Raw genomic sequence first — 15,730 nt, 5'->3', positions numbered from 1 at the left:
CGCCATCTGATATTACTGTCCACTCCAACTTTCCCAACTAGTATTTATAATAGTATGTATTTTCCCATTCTTTTAGTTTCATTTTTTAAAATTTTTGCACATATTTGTAATTGTTATTTAAAATTTCTTATGTACTTATTTACTTACTTTTTGAAATGTGGTCTTGATAGGTTGCCCAGGCTTGAGTGCAGTGGCTATTAACAGGCATGATCACAGTGCACTGCAGTCTCTAACTCCTGGTCTCAAGTGATCCTCCTGCCTCAGCCTACCAAGTAGCTGGGATTACAGGAGCATACCACCACACCTGGCTTGTAACTGCTATTTTTAAACTCCTTATTGTTCAGTTCTATTTCAGTCACTTCTGGGTCTATTTCTTTTCTTTTCTTTTTTTTGAGAGAGTTTTTCGCTTGTTGCCCAGGCTGGAGTACAATGACACGATCTCGGCTCACTGCAACCTCTGCCTCTTCCGGGTCTATATTTCTATTGACTGGCTTTTCTTTTGGTTTTGGGTCACATTTTCCCACTGCTTTGCATATGTCTTATAATTTTTTTTTTTTTTTTTTTTGAGACTGAGTCTTGCTCTGTAGCCCAGACTGGAGTGCAATGGCGTGATCTCAGCTCACTGTGCAACCTCCGCCTCCCAGGTTCAAGCAATTCTCCTGCCTCAGCCTCCTGAGTAGCTGCGATTACAGGCACCCACCATCATGCCCAGCTAATTTTTGTATTTTTAGTAGAGACGGGGTTTCACCATGCTGGCCAGGCTGGTCTCAAACTCCTGACCTCAGGTGATCCGCCCACCTTGGCCTCCCAAAGTGCTGGGATTACAGGCATGAGACACTGCGCCTGGCCAGCATGTCTTACAATTTTTGATTGAGTGACAGATATTCTGTATGCCACATTGCTGGGTTTCTGGATTTTGATGTCTTCCTTTAAAGAGTGCTGAGCTGTGTTTTGGCAGGCAGTTAAGTTTGTTTTGGATCACTTTTTTTTTTTTTTTGAGACGGAGTCTCGCTCTGTCGCCCAGGCTGGAGTGCAGTGGCATGATCTCGGCTCACTGCAACCTCCGCATCCTGGGTTTGAGCAATTCTTCTGCCTCAGCCTTCCAAGTAGCTGAGATTATAGACACATGCTACCACGGCCTGGCTAATTTTTGTATTTTTAGTAGAGATGGGGTTTCACCATGTTGGCCAGGCTGGTCTTGAACTCCTGACTTCAGGTGATCTGCCCACCTCAGCCTCCCAAAGTGCTGAAATTGCAGGCGTGACCCACCATGCCCGGCCTGATTCTTAAAATAAAATAAATAAAAAAATAAAATATTTAATAGAGCAGGTCTATTTTAGCCCTACCACCAAGGTGTAATCTTTCTGGAGTCTTTATTGAATGTCCCAGGTGTTCAATGAATTTTCTCCATTTTGGGTGGGTGGAACTTCATCCAGCCTTATTAAGCCCTGGAAATTCTTTGGCTTATAGTTTCCCAGTAATTGTTTTTTTCCTCACTAGATCTTCTTTGCCAAACTGTGTGGGGTCTCATCCTGTGCATGCAGAGTTTACTATTCAGCCAAATCTACATAAATTTCTGTAGCCTTTATTTATTTATTTTTTTTAGTAGCTTCCTCTTTATCAGCCACAAATTTCAGCTACTTTAGCCTCCTTGAATTCTGATCTCTTTCTTTTCAAATCAGCAAAAACTCTGTCCTCTGCTTGGGCTCCCCCTCCCTCTATGGCATTGTCTGAAAAATGCCTCAGTCACAAAGTGAGGATAATCATATGGCTCATTCATTTGCTTCTCAGTCTTGTGCCACATGTACAACATCCTAAACTGGTCTTCTAGGTTTTGTTTAGTTTTCTAGTTGTTTACAGCAGGAGGGCAGTTATTGTCACTGTAAGAAGGAGAAGTCTACTTGGATTTTTTTTAAGACATAGGGTCTCACTATGTTGGCCAGGCTAGACTCAAATTCCTGGTCTCAAGTAGTCCTCCTGCCTCAGTCTCCCAATGTGCTGAGATTACAGGTGTGAACCACCACACCTGGCTGCTTCTTTATTATTTTTTTGAGACAGGGTCTTGCTTTGTTGCCCAGGCTGGAGCGCAGTGACACATAGCTCACTACAATCTCTGGCTCCCAAGCTCCCAAGCCCAAGCAATCCTCCCACCTCAGCCTCCCAAGTAGCTCAGACTACAGGCATATGCCACCATGCCTGGCTAATTTTTTGTATTTTTTTGTAGAGGTGGGGTTTCTCATGTTGCCGAGGTTGGGCTAAAGCAATCCACCCACCTCAGCCTCTCAAAGTGCTGGGATTACAGCAGTGAGCCACAGTCCCCTGCTGCTTCTTTGATTTAAAAAATTTGTATATTTCAAGGCTAATACTGTGTTTAAAATAGTGTATTTTTAAATTCACTAAAATGTGGAAATTTGAATATTGACAACTGGTTATTTGATGATTTTAAGATATTGTTTTTAGAGGAGTGATAAAAGTTAATGCACTTATGGCCAGACACGGTGGCTCACGCCTGTAATCCCAGCACTTTGGGAGGCCGAGGTGGGCAGATCACCTGAGGTCAGGAGATCCTGACCAGCCTGGCCAACATGGTGAAACCCTGTCTCTACTAAAAATACAAAAATTAGTTGGACATGGTTGCATGTGCCTGTAATCCCAGGTACTCAGGAAGCTGGGCTGAGATTGTGCCACTGCACTCCAACCTGGGCAACAGGGCAAGACATCGTCTCAAAACAAAAAAAGTTAATGCACTCATATGAGAGACTTTAAAGAGTACATACTGAAATACGGATTAAATAATATGATGTCTAGGACTTTTTTTCAAAATAAGATAAAACGAGAGGGGATAAGTGGGTGGGGTTATTGATGAAACAAGACTGGCTGTAAACTGGTAACAGTTAAAGCTGGGTGATGGGCTCATTACACTTTTTTGTCTACTTCTGTATAGGTTTCAAATTTTCATATTTAAAAAAAGTCAGCAGAAGTAATTTCTCTCTGTGTGACTATAACTCCAACTTGGGTTCAAGGGGTTTTTTCTTTGAACCAGAGTCTTGCTCTTTCGTCTAGGCTGGAATACAGTAGTGTGATCTCAGCTCACTGCAACCTCCACCTCCTGGGTTCAAGCGATTCTCATGCCTCAGCCTCCCAAGTAGCTGGGATGTGCCACCATGCCTGGCTAATTTTTGCACTTTTAGTAGAGATGGGGTTTCACCATGTTGGCCAGGCTGGCTTGAACCCCTGACCTCAAGTTATCCACCCACCTCAGCCTCCCAAGGTGCTAGGATTATAGACCTGAGTCACCGCACTGGGCTGGTTCATGTGTTTTTAATTTGTAGGGATTGCTTTCATTTCTTTTTGACTTAATTTTTGTTTGAATTATGTAAAATATTTACATGGCTATTAAACGATAAAACATAATTCAGAGTTCTCCCTTTTATCTCTTTCCCTTGTGTTTTCTCACTTCCCCATATAAGTAACTATTTTTACTTATTTTTGATTGGCATTTCCATTCTTTTTGAAAATATGCAAATATGGATATATATATATATATATATATATATATATATATGTATGTATGTATGTATGTATGTATTAAGTCTTCTGGCCCTATAAAAGGTGTATTATACAAACTCCTCCGCAGTTTGCTTTTCTTCATTTAACAACATGTCCTGAAGATCATCCAGAGTATTATATATAGATTTTCCTCATTACTTTTATTCAACCTGTTCTCTACTAATAGACATTGGGGAGTTTCCTATCTTTTGCTATTACAAGTAATGTAGTAGCCTTGCATATACATATTATGTTTTCACCAATGCATCTTGAGGATAAGATAGATTCTGACAAAAAAGTGTTAATTACATGTCACTTTTCTAGATACCAAGTGGTCAAATTCTTATTCTTTATAACACTAAGTACTCAAAGGAAACAAAAATTAAAAGATAATTTATCTAAAGTAAATGTAGTTCTACTGGTATAAAGTAATGGTGGGGGAAGAGGTTAGTATATTTCATCTCTCACAGTAAACGTTTCCAAATCAATCTATAGGAATACTTATTAGCAGAGGCCAGGTGCGGTGGCTCACGCCTGTAATCCCAGCACTTTGGGAGGCCGAAGTGGGCGGATCACGAGGTCAGGAGATCGAGACCATCCTGGCTAATAAGGTGAAACCCCGTCTCTACTAAAAATACAAAAAATAAGCCGGGCGTGGTGGCACGTGCCTGTAGTCCCAGCTACTCGGGAGGCTGAGGCAGGAGAATTGCTTCAAGCCAGGAGGCAGAGGTTACAGTGAACCAAGGTTGCGCCACTGCAGTCCAGCCTGGGCAACAGAGCGAGACTCTGTCTCAAAAAAAAAAAAAAAAAAAAAAAAAGAAATACTTATTAGTAGAGTTAATGAATAACTACCCTCTAGGTCTAATTTCTGTGACTGTAAGCCTCTTGAGGATGAAGAATTAAGCTTAATTTCCTTCAGATCATGACCAACACAGACACAGCACATTTAGTGAATCATTTTCATTTAATAACTGTTCTCAGGACTGATTATCATAAGCTGTTTAGTCCTCTGTTTAAGATTTTAATCTTTTCACTGAATTATGTTTACTGTGGCTTTTAACTGGTAGCTACTAGTATCTAGAAATATAAATAATCCCAGTAATATGTATTATTAGTATCCCTACTGTATGTACACTGACTACAATTATTAAAAGTTTCACCTTAAATTGTATCAAAGATAGAATTCCAAAACAAGTTTCTTATTCCATTTCTACTTTGATGTTGCTTTCTCTTCTAAAAATATCTTTCCTCTACAAAACCAAGATAAAATTTGCTAAATAGAGTTAATGGCCTGAATTTAAGGTTGTATCAGCCAGACATAAGGGGCTATGACTTATCCTCCAAAAACATAAAATACTTACGCGTCTGTTGTCTTTGTACACCCATTTAGATTCAGTACTTCAATGTTCCTGCAGTTTTGTGCAAAGGTTCTTTGTAGGAAAGAAAGTAAGAGGTTTCAAATGAAATAGCAAAATTCCAGTCATTAAAAAAGTAATAAAATATATTATTATTGGTAATATTGATTGTTGATACCTGTGATACTGTGATATAAAGCAAAAACATGTACTTGGTCTTCATCTTCGGTTCTTGGCATACCGTCCCTAAAATCTTTGTAATTTCCTGAGTGATAGTATCTTTTGTTACAGGTTGGTGAAAAGTAATCGCGGTTTTTGCCATTACTGCTCGTGGCAAAAACTGTGATTACTTTTGCACCAACCTAATATAATATTTGGTCTTCAATTATGTCTACGATCAAGGAACCTCTGTAAAAACCCCTAAATGATAGGGATCAGAGAGCCTCTGGGTTGGTGAATGTAACCACGTGCCAGGAAGGTAGTACACCCCAACTCCACAGGACAGAAGCTCCTGTGCCTGGGACCCTTCTAGACTCTGCCTTATACACCTCTTCATATTCCTTCTACCTCAGCCTCCCTAAATGCTGTGATTACAGGTGTGAGCCATTAAGCCTGGCCATGATTTTTCTTTTGAGATGGAATCTCTCTCTGTCACCCAGGCTGGAGTATAGTGGTGTGATCTCAGCTCACTGCAGCCTCCACCTCCCAGGTTCAAGTGATTCTCCTGCCTCAGCCTCCTGAGTAGCTGGAATTACAGGCACGCACCACCATGCCCAACTAAGTTTTTGTATTTTTAGTAGAGACAGGGTTTCACCATGTTGGTCAGGCTGGTCTTAAACGCCTGACCTCAAGTGATCCACCCACATCAGCCTTTCAAAGTGCTGAGATTACAGGCTTGGGCTATCACACCTGGCTTAAATGAATTTTCCATTATAAATTCTTCAAACATAACTTTAAAAATTATTTTAAATTAAAAAAATAAATGATGGCTTATTTATTTATTTATTTTTAGAGACAGGGTCTTCCTCTGTCACTCAGGCTGGAGTACAGTGGTACAATCACAGCTCACTGTAGCCTCAACCTCCCAGGCTCAAGTGATCCTCCTACTTCACTCAGTATCCCAAGTAGCTGGGTTTACAGGCATATGTCACCTAACCTGGCTAATTAAAAAAAGTTTTTTGTAGAGATGGGAGCCTTGCCATGCTGCCTAGATTGGTCTTGTACTCCTGGCCTCAAGTAATCCTCCCACCTAGCCTCCCAAAGTCCTGGGGTCACTGCCCAGGTTAGGGTTAACCATAACCCTAAAAAAGAACTAGGCTGGGTGCAGTGGCTCATGCCCGTAATTCCAGCACTTTGGGAGGCTGAAGCAAGAGGACTGCTTGAGTGCAAGAGTTCGAGACCAGCCTGGACAACAAAATGAGACCCTGACTCTATAAAAAAATTTTAAAACTTAGCCAGGCGTGGTGGTACACGTCTTCAGTCACAGCTACTCAGGAGAGGGAGGATTGCTTGAGTCCAGGAGTTCAAGACTATAGTGAGCCATGATTATGCCAGGGCACTCCAGCCTGGGTGATAGTGTGAGACCTTGTCTCAAAACATAAAATAAAAATATTAATTAATTTTAAAAAAACTTATTCAAAGCTCCAAAAGAACCACTTATGATGGGGAATCTGGGTTTTTTTCAGGCAGTACTTGTTCTTGTTTATTGTTAAAACTACATTTCTTATTACTGGATATTTTCAGATTATAAGCAATGTATGTGTGGTTGCATTTTTAATAACTTAGGAATTTTAATGATTTTAGCCTTTTCTGGGTGAGATGGTGCTGCTCTTCACTTCCATCAAGAAGATTAATCAATAGTTATGTTTTTACCTTAATGCATTGTCTCCCACTCCAAGACATCCACGAAGACTTAACTTTCGTAAAAAGCCCCCACATCGTTTTGAAATATTCTCCACTACTCGGCCCTGTAAAATGAGACAGGCAAACAAAAAGATAACCCACCTCATTACTTTAGAAAAGAACACATACTCATTTTTAACGATTTATAAACAAAGAGAAAATGCTTCTATTATGACCTAATTTAATAGGAAAATTGTAACTTACCCTGAGAAAGCTTTCCTGATTAACCCCTATCATTTGCATCATGCCTAAACCCCATATTCTTATTTTGTTTAACTTGTAAAATATATTCTGTACTTTAGAAAATAATGTTCTATAGTTCTCTTTGGCATTATATGCATATATACTGCCTAGCTGGGTTAAGCTGCAGCTACTGAAGGACAGCAACTACATTATTTTTTTGTATCTTTTCCAAAATGTTTATTATAGTACTCTGCTTATAGTAGAGACTCAATGAACATTTAACAAAAGCTGGTCAGGGGCCAGGCACGGTGGCCCACGCCTGTAATCCCAGCACTTTGGGAGGCCGAGGCGGGTGGATCACGAGGTCAGGAGATCAACACCATCCTGGCTAACACGGTGAAACCCCATCTCTACTAAAAATACAAAAAACTAGCCGGGCGTGATGGCGGGTGCCTGTAGTCCCAGCTACTCGGGAGGCTGAGGCAGGAGAATGGCGTGAACCCGGGAGACGGAGCTTGTAGTGAGCCCAGGTCTCGCTCCACTGCACTCCAGCCTGGACGACAAAGCGAGACTCTGTCTCAAAACAACAACAACAACAACAACAAAAACAAAAGCTGGCCAGGCGCAGTGGATTCCGCCTATAATCCCAGCACTTTGGGAGGCTGAGGCAGGCGATCATTTGAGGTCAGGAGTTCGATACAAGCCTGGTCAACATGGTGAAACCCAATCTCTACTAAAAATACAAAAATTAGCCGGGCATGGTGGCTCACGCCCGTAGTCCCAGCTACTTGGGAGGCTGAGGCACAAGAATTGCTTGAACCCAGGAGGCAGAGGTTGCAGTGAGCTGAGACCGCACCACTGCACTCCAGCCTGGGTGAAAAAATGAGACTCTGTCTTGAAAACAAACAAAAACAAAAGCTTGCTGAATAATTCTGTGGGCGGTGTTGCTTTAAATATTTACATCCATGAAGGGTATAGAATTGTGAAAAACAAAATCCCATATAATGCTAGTGGATATTATTTTAAAAGCACTTTGGTTGGTTTTGAACTCCTGACCTCAGGTGATCCGCCCACCTTGGCCTCCCAAAGTGCTGAGATTACAGGTGTAAGCCATCCCACGTGCCCTCAAAAAACCTCATTTAATCCTTAAGAAGCCATGAAGAAGCTATTTATTTCTACCCTCCTGATGAGAAGGATAAGAACTACAGGAGTTCAAATTCAGTTTAAAATAATTTAAGTGTAAGCCATTCTCCATTTTATAGATAATAGGCTATACTAGGAGATAAAACATGGGGCAAAAAGTGAGAGGAGGAAAAAACTTCTCTCTCTAGCAAAAACAATTCAATAAATGGCTTTGGCCTCATTCAACCTTCATTCTCCACAAGAAATTGGCTCCTCAAGAACCAAAACACATATCTCAAAAAAATATATACGAACGCCATCCCAACAAGTTATAACTCTATTTATTCCTCAGTAAACAAATATAAAATGTCTTCACTAAAATAAACAAACATAGATTCAATGTTTCCACTGCAAAAACAAACTTTTAGTCCTATTTCAAGACCAAAGAGTCCTATTTAGTCCTAGTAATACTAAGTAATTGTATTATTTCAGTGAAATAATCTGGCTCATTCTCAAAAACTGCAGAAACCCTTGGTAACTTTGGGGGTTCCTGTAAAGTTCAGATGCACTGAAAATAATAGTTCCTCTCTTTAACGAAAATGAGATTAATATGGCTAGGGCTAATCTGTTCCATGCTGTAATTACTAACATGAAAACTGGGGCCACACACCACATAATTATACCTCAATATCCCTCTGGAAATCAAATAGGTCAATTCGCTGCCAGTTACTGCCATCCAGAGCCAGAACATTCCAGGCCTATTTTAAAGAAAAAGAGACAGAATGAGCAGAAGCTAAAATTAAGGGGAAAAGGCAGCAATATTCAAGTTCACAATTCAACCAACTAATGACTAAAATGGATCCAAAAATTTATCAGGCCGTCTTACTCCTGACCCATACTGTATTCTCCAATTAGATAATCTCATAAACGAGTGGGTACTAGAAACTAGCAGCTACAAAAGATCTTAGGCCAGGCATGGTGACTCAAATTTATAATCCCATCACTTTGGGAGGCCAAGGTGGAAGGATCACTTGAGCCCAGGAGTTCCAGACCAGCCTGGGCAATATAGCCAGACCTGATCCCTATAAAAAAATTTAAAAACCTGGTCGGGCATGGTGGCTCACGTCTGTAATCCCAGCACTTTAGGAGGCCGAGGCAGGCGGATCACCTGAGGTCAAGAGTTCGAGACCAGCCTGGCCAACATGGTGAAACCCCGTCTCTACTAAAAATACAAAAATTAGCCGGGTGTGGTGGCACGTGCCTGTAATCTCAGCTACTCAGGAAGCTGAGGCAGGACCATCACTTGAACCTGGGAGGCGGAGGTTGCAGTGAGCCAAGATTGTGCCACTGCACTCCAGCCTGGGCGACAGAGCGAAACTTCATCTGGGGGGGAAAAATTAAAAAAATTAGTCAGGCATGGTGGCACACAACTGTAGTCCCAGCTATTCGGGAGGCTGAGGTGGGAGGTGAGCCAAGGAGGTAAGGGCTGCAGTGAGCCATGATCTCACCATTGTACTCCAGCCTGGGTGACACAGCAAGACCTTAGCAAAAAAACAAAAAACAAGACTAACACTCCCTCCCCCCGCCCACGCACACTTAAATTAGAGAAGTTAAGGAAAGGGCAGGTTGTGATAAGTATCATAGCCAGAAGGTGTTTTCTAACTGGAAAATTCTAGTTTCTAATCCCAAAATGAGACAAAAGTTCAGTTTATGAAAAGCAAGTCTTTCTTCTATGCTTAAAAATATGATCCTTAAAAAAAATCCTTCTATCTGGAAAAATATGAAGGTAAAACCAAACATCAAAAGGGACAGTACTCTGAATATTGCTCTATTCTCACTCTCTTTTTCTATATATAGAGTATATATAGAGAGAAATATATGTATTTCTTGAGACACGGTGTCACTCTGTCACCTGGGATGGAGTGCAGTGGCTCAATCATGGGTCACTTGCAGCCTTGACCTCCCCGACTCAAGCGATCCTCTCACCTCAGCCTCCCAAGTAGCTGGAACCACAGGCATGCACCACCACATCTGGCTTTTTTTTTTTTTTTTTTGAGACGGAGTCTCGTTCTGTCGCCCAGGCTGGAGTGCAGTGGTGCAATCTTGGCTCACTGCAAGCTCCACCTCCCGGGTTCACGCCATTCTCCTGCCTCAGCCTCCCGAGTAGCTGGGACTACAGGCATCCGCCTCCATGCCTGGCTAATTTTTTGTATTTTTAGTAGAGATGGGGTTTCACTGTGTTAGCCAGGAGGGTCTCTATCTCCCAACCTCGTGATCTGCCCACCTGGGCCTCCCAAAGTGCTGGGATTACAGGCGTGAGCCACTGCACCCAGCCCTAATTTTTTAAATTTTCTGTAGAGATAGGGCTCCCTATGTTGCCCAGGTTAGTCTTGAACTCCTGGCCTCAAGCAATCCTCCCATCTTGGCCTCCCAAAGTGAAGGGATTATAGGTGTGAACCACCAGGCCCAGCCTTAGTTCAGTACTTCTTTGCTATCTATATCCTATCAGGTCGTAGGACTTACAACTGTGATATACTGATTTGGGACTTAGAAAAGATACTATCATTACTCTGAAACTATTTTTTTTTTTTTTGAGACAGAGTCTCGCTCTGTCGCCCAGGGTAGAGTGCAGTGGTGTGATCTCGGCTCACTGCAAGCTCCGATTCTGCATTAACTGTGAATCTTACTAACTAGAATTACTGGTGAAGCAAACTTATCCATCGAGACTATCTGGTATGTGTTACGCATGTATTCTGTTGGTGCTGGAAGATGTCTGTGTGCCTGCATCAACATGTGACTTCATGTAAAGTTTCTTCATGTTCACAGTTCTTAGCAAATGCAGTTTCAATCCATAGATAGCCAGCAGTGGATGTTACTACAGGAAAATGCAAGATTAAAGTTGTCCTTGTGTAAAAAAAAAAAAATGAACTAGGAAAACATAATAAAACAAGATTTCATCACAATTTTGAGTCAAGTCTAAACTTTTAATATGCATGTTTATTGCTTTTTCATCGAAAATGTTTCCTGTTTATATTACACAAATAAGAGATACAAAAAGTCAGAGACAGTATATATAGTAGAATCCCATCATAAATTTACATGGGTTTGGGTATGTCATTGGTGAAATAATCTCCTTTAAAACATGAAAACATACAAGTAACACCTAAAATAAATGGATGGCCTATGAAAGAGGCTGTTATCATCAGTATGAAGAAGGGGTCCCCCTGTAACTATGCCAACAATACTTACCCTGGAGACCTGAGCACAGCGGCACAGGGTGACAACATCTAGAAAAGAAAATATCCTAAAAAGAAAAGAGAGAAAGACAAATTTTATTGTATGATAAAGTAGTTGACCTTTATTTATTTTGAGACAGGGTCTCACTCTGTCAGCCAAGCTGGAGAGCAGTGGCATAATCACTGCTCGCCCCAGCCTTGACTTCCTGGGGTCAGGTGATCCTCCCACGTCAAGCTCCTGAGTAGCTAGGACTAGAGATGCGTGCCACCATACCTGGCTACTTTTTAATTTTTTGTAGAAACGGGGTTTCACCATGTTGCCCAGGCTGGTCTCGAACTCTTGGGCTCAAGCAATTGGCCTCCCAAATTGCTAGGATTACAGGTGTGAACTATTGCACCTGGTCAGTATGATAAAGTAGTTGCTCTTGATTTTAGCATAGAAATAACAGACTACATGTATATACACACACAAACACAAAGGCAGTTCTTTAGAAGAAACACACAAAATGCTTGAGCAATCTGTGAAGATAATACTGCCCATATAAAACACAGTGGGAAAAAATGTTTTACTTGATAATGTACATACAGATGCTGACCAAGTTCAATTACCTACACCAAAGGATAATAAATAATCTCTAGCTGGTTTTTTTAAAGTAAAAAAAAAAAAAATTCCCACCTAATACATTACATTATCAAAAGAAAGAAGCTAGGGGAAGGATCTTTTTTTGTTTTGTCTTGTCTGAAGACAGGGTTTCACTCTGTCACGCAGGCTTGAGTGCAGTGGCACAATCACAGCTCAATGCAACCTTGACCTCCTGGACCCAAGCAATCCTCCCACCTCAGCCTCCTGAGTAGCTGGGATAACAGGCACATGCCACAAAGCCTGGCTAATTTTTTAATTTTTTTGTAGAGATGAGGGTCTCCCTATGTTGCACAGGCTGGTTTTGAACTCCTGAGCTCAAGCAATCCTCCTGCCTCAGACTACCAAAGTGCTAGGACTGCATGTATGAGCCAACATGCTTGGATGGGAAGGATTTTTTTATTTGAAACAAGGTCTCACTCCTGTCACCCAGGTTGGAATGCAGTGGTGCAGTCATCATTCACTCCAGCCTCAATCACCCAGGTTCAGGTGATTCTCCCACCTCAGCCTCCCAAATAGCTGGGACTAAAGGCGCATGCCACCATGCTCAGCTAATTTGTTGTTGTTGTTCTTTTTGTTTGTTTTTTTGAGAGAGACTCACCCGGCTGTCCAGGCTGGAGTGCAGTGGCATGATCTCGGTTCAAGTGGTTGTCGTGCCTCAGCCTACCAACTAGCTGGGATTACAGGCACCCACCACCACGCCCGGGTAATTTCTGTGTTTTTAGTAGAGATGGGGTTTCACTGTGTTGGGCAGGCTGGTCTCAAACTCCTGATGTCAGGTTATCCGCCCTGTCTCAGCCTCCCAAAGTGCTGGGATTACAGGCGTGAGCCACCACACCCAGCCCCTGCTGGGAAGGATCTTAATGAAGTATTTTACAGTTATGAAGGAAAAAAGATAATTTAATAAAGCCTAAAAAACAGCAATGAAAAATGTTAAATGTCTAGAAAAAAAAACCCAGAAACAAAATATAAATTTAAAAAAGTTAGATCTCTACATATTTCATTCTAATTTAATAAATTACAAGACTCCTTTAACACAGCAATGTTAAAAAATATTTACTGTCTAGAATTTTTCTCAGCCTTATAGAAGGCAAATAAATATTTATTTTGAAGTAGACCAATAAGTTATTTGCTGAAAGCCTGATAAACCACACCATAAGCTACCTGTGCAAATAGGTCAGGGAATCCTGGAAATAAAAGTGAATGGGAGATCAGGCAAGGTGGCTCATGCCTATAATCCCACCTCTTTGGGAGGCTGAAGTGGAAAGACTGCTAGAGGCCAGGAGTTCAAGACCAGCCTGGGCAACACAGTGAGGCTCCCTATTTTAAAAAAGAAAAGAAAAAACATAGCTTTGGCTAGGCATGATGGCTAAAACCTGTAATTCCACCATTTTGGGATGTGAGGGCAGGAGGATAACTTGAGGCCAAGAGTTTGAGAACAGCCTGGAAAATACAGTGAGACCCTGTCTCTACAAAAATTTTAAAAATTAAGCCGGGAACAGTGGCTCACGACTGTAATCCCAGCATTTTGGGAGGCTGAGGTGGGTGGGTCATCTGAGGTCAGGAGTTCGAGACCAGCCTGACAAACATGGTGAAACCCCGTTTCTACTAAAAATACAAAATTAGCCAGGCGTGGTGGTGGGGGCGCCTGTAATCCCAGCTACTCGGGAGGCTGAGACAGAAGAATCGCTTGAACCTGGGAGGTGGAGGTTGCAGTGAGCCGAGATGGTGCCATTGTACTCCAGCCTGGGAGACAAGAGTGAGACTGTGTCTCAAAAAACAAACAAACAAACAAAAACAAAGTAGCCAGGCATGCTGGTATATGCCTGTAGTTCCAGCTACTTGGGAAGCTGATGTAGGAGGATCTATTGTGTTCAGTTTGAGGCTGCAGTAAGCTACAATCACAGCACTGTACTCCAGCCTGGGTGATAGACTGAGTTCTGTTTTCTTTTTTTTTAAGACGGAGTTTTGCTCTGTCGCCCAGGCTGGAGTGCAGTGGCACAATCTCGGCTCACTGCAACCTCAGCCTCTTGGGTTCATGTGATTCGCCTGTCTCAGCCTTCCGAGTAGCTGGGATTACAGGCATCCCACCACCACACGCCAGGCTTTAAAACAAGTTTTAAATTTTGATGTAATCCACTTTATCTATTTTTTCTTTCATTTCCTGAACTTTTGGTGTCAAATCCAAGAAATCACTGCTAAACTCAATGTCATGAAGTTTTTCTCCTGTTTTCTTCCAAAGATTTTATAATTTTAGTTCTTAGATATAGGTCTTTGCAAGACCATTTATTGAAAAGACTGTACTTTTCCCCACTGAATGGTCCTGGCATCTTTGACAAAAATCATTTGACCATATACGTGAAGGTTTATTTCTGAGCTCTCTATTCTATTCCATTGGTCTATGTCTGCTTTATGCCAGTATCACACTATTTTAAATATTTTCAGTTTTGAAGCAGAAAGTGCTTTTGGTGATTGAAATATTTGCATGATGTCAGAAAAACTATTAATAGCAACTGAACTGGTTTCAAGAATCTTCCCTTATGTTTTCTTACACATTTACTTCCTCTAACAGATTTCTGATATTTTGATTTTTCTCCAACTATAGAGGCCCATGTAAGGGACTGTTTAAAACTGATAATAAATTAAATAAGCTGGGAGGGTTAAGCAAGGAGCAACACGGAAAGCAAGTATAACAATGGTGCGAGACAGCTGGATCACCTGAGGTCAGGAGTTCGAGACCAGCCTGGCCAATATGGCGAAACCCCGTCTCTACTAAAATACAAAAATTAGCTAGGCGTGGTGGTGGACGCTGTATACCCAGCTACTTGTGCAGGAGAATTGTTTGAACCTGTGAGGCGCAGGTTGCAGTGAGCCGAGATCATGCTGCTGCACTCCAGCCTAGGTGACAGAGTGAGACTCCACCTCAAAAAAAAAAAAAAAAAGAAAGAAAAAAGAAAAGAGAAATAAATAAAAGAGAAAGAAAAAAAAGAAGAAGAAGAAGAAAAAAAACTTAGGCCAGGTGTGGTGGCTCATACCTGTAATCCCAGCATTTTGGGAGGCTGAGGAGAGCAGACAGATTGAGACTGAGCCCATGAGTTCAAGACCAGCCTGGGCAACAGGGAAAAACCATGTCTCTACAAAAAATACAAACTACCTGGGTGTGGTGGCGTGTGCCTGTAGCCTCAGTTACTCGGGAGGCTGAGGCGGGAGGATTGTTTGAATCAAGGAAACAGAGGTTGCAGTGAGCCGAGATCGCCCCACTGCACTCCAGTGACAGAATGAGACCCTGTCTACAAATTAAAAAAAAAAAAAAAAAAAAAGAAACGAAACAACTTGCTGAAACTCCTTCTGCTTGTAAGATCACAAAACTGGGTGACATCAGCTGGAACCAATGTGTCCAACTGGAGTCTGCATAGAACCAGTTTGCCGATGTCACAGCTAGAATTTCCATCACGTTTCATACTAACTTCCCCTGAATTTGCACATGCAATCCATGACGTAGCATGAAAAGACAGCCATGCATGCCTGAAGACTTTCCAGACCTCCCCTTTTCTTCCGCCAGTTACCTAATCTAAGAATTCATCCCCTAAACCTTTTCTAATAAAATTAGTGCATTAAAGCCAGCACAGGGCAACAGATTTGAGTTGGACTCCTGTCTACGTGTTAGTCGACTTGCAATAAAAATCTTTCCTTTACTCGAAAACTCACTGTCGGGTAGGCACAGTGGCTCATGCCTATAACCC

The 15,730-nt window shown here is 41.7% G+C and overlaps 1 protein-coding gene across 8 annotated transcripts in view; it reads right to left on the bottom strand.

The window, feature by feature from the left end:
• FBXL20 (F-box and leucine rich repeat protein 20) overlaps positions 1–15,730 on the bottom strand; it is a 125,790-nt gene that overhangs the window by 31,642 nt on the left and 78,418 nt on the right. For 6 of the 8 annotated variants that reach the window (XM_009432282.4, XM_009432278.5, XM_009432281.5 and 3 more), the window contains exons 3-6: positions 11,361–11,415; positions 8,795–8,869; positions 6,777–6,871; positions 4,911–4,979 (exon numbers count right to left, since the gene is read on the bottom strand). In XM_009432282.4, the coding sequence (XP_009430557.1) occupies positions 4,911–4,979; positions 6,777–6,871; positions 8,795–8,869; positions 11,361–11,415 (294 nt within the window). The remainder of the gene's footprint in view (positions 1–4,910; positions 4,980–6,776; positions 6,872–8,794; positions 8,870–11,360; positions 11,416–15,730) is intronic. The other 2 variants (XM_009432280.5, XM_054671600.2) reach the window with 1 other exon arrangement.

Source organism: Pan troglodytes, chromosome 19 (genome assembly GCF_028858775.2).
Source record: "Pan troglodytes isolate AG18354 chromosome 19, NHGRI_mPanTro3-v2.0_pri, whole genome shotgun sequence".
Taxonomy (NCBI): Eukaryota; Metazoa; Chordata; class Mammalia; order Primates; family Hominidae; genus Pan; species Pan troglodytes.
The sequence above is the reverse complement of the archived record's forward strand: the minus strand, read 5'-3'. Positions and strand labels throughout refer to the sequence as shown.